The sequence below is a fragment of the Barbatula barbatula genome (genome assembly GCF_947034865.1).
Source record: "Barbatula barbatula genome assembly, chromosome: 19".
NCBI classification, from domain to species: Eukaryota; Metazoa; Chordata; class Actinopteri; order Cypriniformes; family Nemacheilidae; genus Barbatula; species Barbatula barbatula.
The window spans coordinates 18,412,361-18,422,320 of NC_136782.1; the positions used below are offsets into that span (position 1 = coordinate 18,412,361).

The window sequence follows — 9,960 nt, forward strand, 5'->3', positions numbered from 1 at the left end:
ACAAAAGATGCACAGTAAGAACAGTTTGGTTTGTTTTATAGTAGTTTATTACATATGCCAAATTACCCTCTTAACAAAAATCCTGAAAATGGATAAAAGGGAAACATGGAAAAGGTTTCTTAAGCAGAGTCAAAATCAGATCGAATATCAGACACTTTGTGTGTGTGGTCAGGGTTTGGAGTGAAGGGTGCAGGTTAAATCGATCATTTATCCCTTTTACCTCTTTTAGAATTCACGCCCCTAATCCGTGCCATCTCTGTCACTCAGCATCACTGAAGCGCACGCGGAGGAAACCCCCCTTGCCTCCTGACGTCAGACGGATCGTTTAAAAGGCAAGTTTGGAAGAATGAGGTGCAACAGAAGGAGCCAAAGAGATAGAAGAGACAATCGACGCATCTCTTTCCTTTCTACCCTCCAAATCAATACTTTCAAATATGCTCTCCACGCGCATTCAGTGCGCTCTGGCACTCCTGTCCCTCGCGCTCGCCGTCAACAGCATCTCCGCGGCACCAACAGACGCCAAACTCCGTCAACTCCTACAAAGATCTCTCTTCAACCCGGCTGGAAAACAGGTAAACAATCGTCTACACAATGGGGAAACAAAACGGGGTTAAATAGCTGCGAATTTTGTGAAACATACATTTTTACAGTATTTTAAACAATGTATAAAAATGTATTACTATAAACCAGCATTAACTTTTACTAGTATACAGAATTACAAAGAAAAGCTGATTTGTTTGTAATGACAGAATATACAAATAATGAGAACGATAATTAAAGTTTCCCCTTTTTTTCCCAAATGTCCAGCCTTATCTGTATTCCCATACAGATAGTTTACATCCATTCATACTGGATAAGATACTTTAATGTTTTGATTTTGTTATTGACAACAGTCTTTTTTATGTGTTAAAATAAGGAATCCCGGGCAAAACCGTGCACTATCCATGGTTCTGAAATCTCTTTAGCAACCCGAAAAAAGAAAAACGTGAATAACCGTTGATCTAATCACCACGAAGGGACGCGCTAAGAAAAACACGATATACATTCGAATGTTAAGACTAGACTCACTTTGGCAAAGTAATGCGTAAATTTCCCACGATCAATAAGATTGAAAATAACTTTTCTCTCTTTTTCATTGTACTTTCAGGACCTCGCCAGATACACACTTGCAGACTTGTTGTCAGAGCTCGCGCAAGCAGAAAACGAAGCGATCGAATCCGATGATCTGTCTCGTGCCGTGGAGAAAGATGATGTGCGTCTGGAGTTGGAGCGCGCCGCTGGTCCTATGCTTGCACCTCGCGAGCGCAAAGCCGGATGCAAGAACTTTTTCTGGAAAACTTTCACGTCGTGTTAATCGCTCAACGCCGGCGTGTGGTTTTGAGTTCTTATTTTTTTACTCCTTCGTATTTCTTTTCCCGTCTTTTAATCATTCATCGCATTCAAACTATTTATAAAAAATAAACGCTGTTAAATTTGTCGTTTAACAACGATGATAGTGACTCATCTCGAGGCTGTCGATGTGTCATCGGAAAGAATGTTTTACGAAAGTGTGCAAATCTGCTTTTAATTGTGCTTTGCGTATTATAGCAGATATCACTATTTTTGATTGTTTGTTTGAATAAAATATATGTTTCAGAGCCAATGCATACTTCAACTTTATCACTTTAACTTCAGAGACGCACACAGACAATTTTATCATTACTCGAACAGTCTATCAAAACACATAAAAGCACAAAAACTTTAGTTGAAAGCTTATATCAAGCCATTAAAGATGTATACTAGTTTACACTTATATAGGAAATGCATTTTTCTGGAGAGGAAAGCTTCATGCACATGGATTTTTACAAAGATCTAATCAATAAATCAACAACGCTTTTTACTAAACAGGTAAATGATACAGTGGAGGCAGGTGTGAGCTTGGCCAATTCTCAATAAGATTTAATTTAATGATGACCTCAAACCCTTCAGAAAAAGAACGCCAAATAGAAAGTGGTGGAGCGGAGGGAGTGTGTGTTTGAGAGAAACAGTGAGAGACCTTATATGGCTCGTGTATGAGAAAACCTCTTAATAACCTTTTCTTCAGCATAAGAGATTCATTTAGAAAAGCTCTCAAACAATTACGAGAACACTTGTGCATATTTCATCCTGCCAGTTGACAGGTCCTTTGCCCACCCTGCGTGTGCGTGTCGTGTCAATGTGTTATCTCTCTGCACAGCTTGGTCTGCGGTGGAATACAGAATGAGAGATTGACAGACAGTGGAGAATAACCAGACTGGGCCGTGCCAGCCAGCATAGATGGGCCAATGTTCTTTAATATGAATGTGTTTTTTAATATGACAAATATCTGCTCTTACTGACCTAATTTTGGGTATGTGCGGTTACATTTAAAACATCATTATCTCTGACATTTACTGAAGTAAGAGCCTGACAGTATGTGCGGTAAAATCTGTGGTCGTTTTACAGCCCTTTATCATTTTATTTCCTTCTGGGCCCCTCCTCTCCTCTGTGATTGCAGACATCTCTTTAAAAATAAAAATAAAACAAGATGACTGTTGCATGTCAAAGATTGCATTTGTTAATGTTGCATAGTCTCTGTCAATTTACAATACAATCTGCGTATGCCATGCACGTAGATTATGTTTATGATTTCCCTCATATCGGTATGTGGAAGCACAGAGGACATTTTTGTTAATGATTTGTTCGCTTGCTATGGCAAGTCTAACATTGAATGGCAATAAAGAATGCAACTTTCTCCGGTTAAGATGACATAATAGAGGTTCTTAAAGTTAGTTAATACCATAACTGGAAACAAATTCAATACTTGGGCAGCTGCTCCAACCATCCAAAGTCTAGAAATTGTATTTGCTTTAACTTTTAGTCCCACTGGGAGAAAGCTGGTGTATTCATGTCTTACAAATTACAGATATTGAAATTGTTTAGCAGTTATTTCCTAACTTTACACTCAATGCATGCTTGAAATGTGTAGCCTATCTTGTATAAAGCTAATGTGTTTTGCATTTTAATAAATATTATAGTAAATTTTACTATAAATAAGAACGTAATTAGTCAGTTCCTGGTCCTATATATGTGTGTGTGGGTTTCAGCACACACCCCACATATTCTTTAACAGTGGTTCATATCTACCCACCCACATATAATGTCTCAAGACGTCAATACTTAAACCACTTACACAAATGCGCACAAAGACAAACAATCATTTTAAACGGCTCATTTTTTCATGCCATGCGTCACACCAATCCTAACATCTGCCTCTGAGCTTTTAAAACGAGTAAAAGCGACATGTTGTTTGCAGCGTCTCTATTTATTAGAGCTAATTGAAGACTTCAAAAGATTTCTTATGAGTCTGCCGCATTGAATTAAATCTATGAGTGGAAATATGGTGCACCAAATTTCGGACGGGGGTTGGGGGTCGTGTGATGTTTTCGGGGACAACTACACTTTTGGTTGTTCTTTCTGTGTGTTAAATGTTTCCTGTGGCGGAATGAAAAGACCCATTTTAATTCTAATGGCGCCTCCTTATTCCCCTGCTTAATGATGATACCTTACTTTGAGATTAAGAAAGAAGCTTGTGGGTATTCAGGGTTGTGCTCTGTGTATATTTGTGTGAATGTGCTATGTGTCTCATCATTTAAAACTGTGTACATGCACCGATCAGAGCCGATCCTCCATATACGCAGACTATACGGTCGCATGCGCGTGATGTGATGATGCATGTTTACATATATAGCCATAAAAGAGAGCTATCCGTCTGTTGCGGGAAAAAACGCGGAAAACTCGAAGCAAAATAACAAAAAGTAATGTGTTATGGAACTTTTTCAAAGTCTTATTTAGTTTTGTCATCAATTTATGCAAGTACAGATTTACACATTCAGTTATCCACTTCATACATTTGGTTTGACGTTGGACGTTCGATAGTCTGCATTTAGGGACCTTTGGGCTATCCATTAATATTCACGTTTCTAACTTAAATAGCATTTAAAGGGTACAGTATTCACGTGGGTGTCAGCTATAATGCACACCCCTGCAATCCACTGGTTGCCCACGATAATATGTTATTTTTGTGTCATCACATTTATAGAATAATTGATGTGTTTTCGTATGCTCAGCTTTCTTGAGTAAACTATATTTCTCATGTTTTGTTTTTGTTAATCACTCATATATTTAGTAAAAACAAACCGCATTTACATGTTAACGTTTTTTTTGACAGCTAGATATTAGCATTTTAAATTCGTATAGTTTACAGTTATATTTACTAAATTTAATAAGGGCCCCACAGAGGTTAACTGAGGGAGGCCCCCAGACGTCTAGGATCGGCTGTGACTGTATTTTACTAGAAAAAAAGCTGTAGATAGCATTCACTTAATAGGACTAGGTGTTATAATCCCACTATTTCATCACAGTTGACTTGCCCAATATGACATTTCACATGCCTTATGCATGACAGAGGGAGCAGTCAAGAAAATGAATTTAGGAAAAGGAGGTCTAAGGTTTCACTGGGTTCTCCGGGTAGGATTCCTCTGTGTTTGGGGGATTAATGATTCTTGAAATTCATACTTACCTTTCCTTGTCATTATCAGAGAGACATCACATGAGTTGTGATCCCACTTTCGTCACGTCCATTATCCTGGGTGAAAGATACCTTGGTAAGAGGGTGCTGATAATGGCCTTTGTATGGTTCCCAATCAATGAGACACATCGTCAGTTGTGCACCTCAGCCTCATTGGGTGTTTCGGCCCTTCATCACAAGACACCCTCAGCCAAGGGAGGCCCACCGCAGGTTGGTCAGACCTGTTGCATTGTTGCAGCCCATGCTTTGTCCATCCACCTCAACCAATTGAACCAGCAGCCTTCTGGTCACTAGTCCGGCCATTAGGCCACAGCTCCCTAAACTGAAATGCATTCGCAGTGCCCCGCTCCCGTAACAACATTACAACACAGTACAAAAAAATCAACGCAACCCTACATGCCAACCCATTGGCTAAGGCTGTTCTAGCCCGACTGGCAACGTTAATGCAATGCTCAGTGCCCCCGGTCCCATATGGGATACCATTACAACACACAACACCATTTTATTACGTGGTCATTTGGCAGCCCATATTGTGTCCTTCCGTTTCATCCACAGCCAGGCTTAACTCAGCAGGCCTAAATCTGGGGTTAAGGACTTGGCCAACGTTTTCTGCCCCGCCCGAATAAAGGGTTGCCTTTTTAACAAATAGCCTGGTCGTCAATCGTTCTCTACTGCTGCAGCCAAACACTTGAAACTCTTCTTACAAAGAGTTTTTTTTACTGATTTATGTTTATATGATTAAAACTCTATACCCTGTTTCAGATTCATAATAACTAAAAAAGAGCAAAGTCAATATTTCCTTAATGATGTCATAAAGCTCGGAGTCTATTAGCCCCCAGTGGTTGAAACGGTTCTCCAGAAGCTTCAAGATTCTCTGTTGTGCAAACAATGTTTTCATAACGCGTTTTTCGCTGTAATTGTCTATAATTAAATGTTAAACCACGCTGTGTCGTCTGTAATATGTGTGTGTTTTGATTTTATACTTGAACGTGATCATTCTGTTGTGTAAACAAAGACATTAGTATGTTAATTCACCCCATTTGCTTGTTTCTTAATTCGCTCTTACTACGTTCCCTTTGCAACCAAGCATACGATGCTTTAAGCATATTCCCAAACCATTCTGGCATAACATGAACAATCAGTTTCTGTACAAACTTGTGGAGTCCGTGCCAGTCTAAATACTGACAAATGTATGATAGTATAATAACTTTTCTTGAGAAGTTAAATCAAATATTATTTTGATAAATTTTGCTTTGCATTTACAAAATTCAATCTCAAAGCATCTCAAGCATTTTTACCCTATCAGGAAATAAGACAAAATAATAGTGAAAGCTTAAAGTTATAGTTCACCCAAAATAAATCTGAAGATCCAGAAAAATCTGTCATCATTTACTCGTGTCATTTCAAACCTGTATGACTTTTTCTTCCACAAAACAAGATATTTTGAAGAAAATTAGTGTCCAAACAGCGCCGGCACCCATGCACTTCTATTGTATGGACACAAAACCAATGCAAGTGAATGGGAGCCATTTAACAACATTCTTCAAAATATATTTTTTGTGTTCTGTGGAAGAAAGAAAGTCGTTTGAAATTACAAGAGGGTGAGTAAATGATGAAGGAATTTTACATTGTTTAATGAACTATCACTTTAAAACTTAAATTTTTCACATTAAACCCGAAGCTCTGTTTCATGTCTCTTTTGGGGATCGAACATCGAAGTGATTCAAGTCTTTCTTGGGGATCGACACTATCAAACCCAGAGTATATTGGATGCAGGTGTGAAGAAATAAATCATTTTCAAAATTATTATCTGCTATAGAGAAGAATCCATCCAAATGCAAACTTAAAAATGAGCGATTGTGCACAAAATTGTAATGGCCGAAAACACTTTAGTGTCATAGAGTCTTATTTACTTTTTTCTGTTTGCTTTAATAATAAAAAGTGATTATTGACTCTCTCTCTTTCAAGGACACAACTAATAGACACGTGCAATCCTGAGAATCCAAATCTATAATGGGTAAGTAATGATGTCTCCTGAGAGCTGGAAACTCAATCACACCCTCAGCATGAGTGTGCATGTGAAGTTTTTGCATATGTGAACAGGTCTGTCTGCGTTCTTCTCCATCATTAGCAGCTCTCAGGGAGGCAGTGGCCCTCAGGGTTTGTGTGTGCTGATGGCATATCAGCACTTGTGCTTAGAATAATGGCATCTTTCCCTTAAAAAGTATTAAATCTCTCTCTCTCTATCATGAATGTTCACCTTAAAATCAGATCTTTTCACAATCTTTTCACAAACTTACTTATTTTTTCACAAAACTAATACATACATTTCATACCAAATTTAAGAGAGAAGTCAAAGGTATTGTGTGCAGTTTATTGGAGGATCTTTTGAAAGAAATGCAAAATTATCAGTGTTGCGCAAGTAAATGTAATTTAGTGGCTGATTTTAAAAGTAATCAAGTTACTGGTCAGATTATTTTATTTCAAAAGTAATTTGTTAGATTACTAGTTTCATTACTACACCCCATCCCTCAAAAAACAAAATAACCTCTTTAGCCTACTCATGACTATACTTTATTGGAAAGTGAACACTCTCGTAACAAACTAAATTAAGCCTGTCCTTAATTATTTTAATATTTTATTTCTGCTTATTCCAAAATAAAGCCTGTCATAAATAATAATAATAATGAAACTCTGTGACATTTAAATTTAAAACGTATTCATATGTGAACTGTAGTATTTCTATACCTACATGCTCCACAATGTAAGTCTCTACTTAGTTTCTTATAACTTGTATATTTTAACTAGTGCTTCTGCATATTTCTTTGATGATTTCTTCGTCCTACAATAAATATAACTGCGTTAGTGAAGCAAAAACTAGTCTGACAAAACATAACAAGTTGCTAATACCAGCTGACCCATTGCTCTCTGTGCCCGGTAACATTACTGCCTCGAGAAGTTTAAATGTGCTTTACCTCCCTTTCGGGTTGTTTTTTTCGTGGGAGAGAGCTTTCTGCTTACCACAACAAGACCGACAATGTACAACAATGTTCTTGCCTTTGACAGAATTAAACTCAATAAGAGATTGTCTTATGAGATTTGTGGGTCTGTAATACTTACAATTGTAGCATAAAGGCTAACATGGATCACAAGAGACACCTCAGCCAATCATATAACAGCGTCTGGTCTCCTTGCCTGCATTCTGTCTGAAAGAGAGGATGGCTGCAATTCGCAACCTCACCTTTGGATGCCGCTAAATTCCATACACTGAACCTTTAAAGACTGTCCTAAAATATTAAAAATTTGAGCCATTATGTTGTATCATGAACGTAGACCATATCATTCATATATCTACATCTATAGTCTTTTAGATTAGGATTTTTTGGTAAAAAATGTGTTATTTAAAATAATTTTGTTATAATACATTTTGTTAGTTAAAAGAATTGCAATGCATGCTGTTGCAACAGTTTAAACCTCTGTCCAACTATGGTGTTTCCCCATCTTATCAAAAAACTTGGAAAAGAAGTGAAATGAAGCACGTCCATTTGTTTTATTTACATATCATTTGCATATCCATTATCACAGCTGACTTGAACTGCATTGTGGGTAATAGACCGCAGCAGGAGATCCTCATTTTCGCACAGTGTGAGTTTAACTGATAAAGAGGAAAGCAATAGCATTTGTTGTGTGCCTAACCGATTTATTAAACAAAAATTTAGATGATTTTGTGGGGCTTTGCGGAAATAATGACTTTCCTATTCGCAGTAATGTCCTCTCCGGGAAATAATTACTTTAGGAAATTACTGACGTAGAGGGTGGAACCCCTCTCTGAAATACATTAACACACTCACCATTTAACTCAGAAACGAAAACAACACAGTTAATGTGAACTTAAAATGTAAAACCTTTGTGGAATACCTGAACTAAAAATGGACATCGCTCAGCATCCACACACACACAAAGCCAATCAAAGTCAATTGGCTTATCCAGGATCTGTCTGAGGATGATTGTCTCTGATGCCTACAGGGATGATTGGTGAAAAGCATTATGGGAGTAGATAGAGATCAGGCAGGACGTCCATGACTTTATCTAAAGGTGCACAGAGGTGAGATCATCAGATATTCTTCCTCAAACTTATCATGATCATCTTCCTTCACACGCATACTGTGTTTGACCTCAAACGCCAGGCAGTGTTCTTGTCCTTGACAGAACTAAAGCATCTTGCAGAGGGACAACATTATCCATCGAGGATAATATCTCCAACGGTGCACTCTAAAATTCACAAGAGACCTTTTAAAATAAACAGAGAACAAAGAGGAACAGGTTGAGGGCCATTCTGATGATGCCAATTCTGTTTACATGCAATGTTGGTTTAAACAAAATAATGCAGAAATAATTTAGTTAATGTTTCAATGCAAACAACAAACCAAGGAATGAATAAATGAAAAGATTCACAAAATAAAACCTACCTATTATTAACAGCAAAGGACAGAAAATATAATACAAACAAGCATTGGGGGATGCCATGTTCCCCTCAAGGCTAACAATGGTGAGGAGAAGTCTGGAAGACAAATGAGGGAAGGAGGAAAAATTGGGAGTGGGGGATCCTCCGCTCAGTCTCCATTGTTGTGCTGTCCGTGTGAAGGAGGCTATTACCCTGACAAAGGACACAAAGTCTTTTAATACAGGCATTGAAACAGACAATGCAGACACCACTGCAAGGTGCCCGCTGATAGAACAGTTCTTTAACCCTGACGCATCCCACACAGACACGCAATCACAACACGAAAAAACAAACATAACACAGACATGTGCACATCCATCAACTACAACAAGAACACATAGACGTACTAAGATACAAATCACATCATACACTTATTGCATATATCAAATTATGCTTTATCATGTGTCATGCGTACAAAACTTCTCCTTATTTGAATTGCCTTAAATACAATTATGTTTGTATGCCAATCATTCTGTTTACGCTATAAAATAACGGAGGCTACAGTGTTGCCAAAAACCTGAAGAAAGTTATTCAAAAGCCCACCGTTTTCATGGTCAAAGCAATTATCATTCACAAACAAAACAAATGTTTTCTCAGTCGATTAGAAAAGTCTGTTTTTCTCACTCACCGAGGCACACACACACACACACAGATTCTGAAATATCACCTGACTGGTTTATTGGACAGGCTTAAATATGTGACTAATGTCTGATTCATTTCATAACGTCAGCCATGACTCAAAATGAGTGGAATATTGAGCACAACTGTTTACTGTCTCTCTCCATCTCTCTGTCCCTCTCTCTCTTTGTGTGTGTTGGCTTGATGTGGATTCATTTATATCGGATATGTATTGATTAAGTATTAAGTT

The 9,960-nt window shown here is 37.9% G+C and overlaps 1 protein-coding gene across 1 annotated transcript; it reads left to right on the forward strand.

Moving 5' to 3' along the window:
• Window positions 1-434: 434 nt before the first annotated feature.
• sst1.1 (somatostatin 1, tandem duplicate 1) lies at window positions 435-1,354 on the forward strand (the record flags this gene model as incomplete). The annotated part of the gene is made up of 2 exons (XM_079482115.1): window positions 435-572; window positions 1,148-1,354. The coding sequence occupies 2 exons, from the start codon at window positions 435-437 to the stop codon at window positions 1,352-1,354; spliced, it is 345 nt and encodes a 114-aa protein (XP_079338241.1).
• Window positions 1,355-9,960: the final 8,606 nt, after the last annotated feature.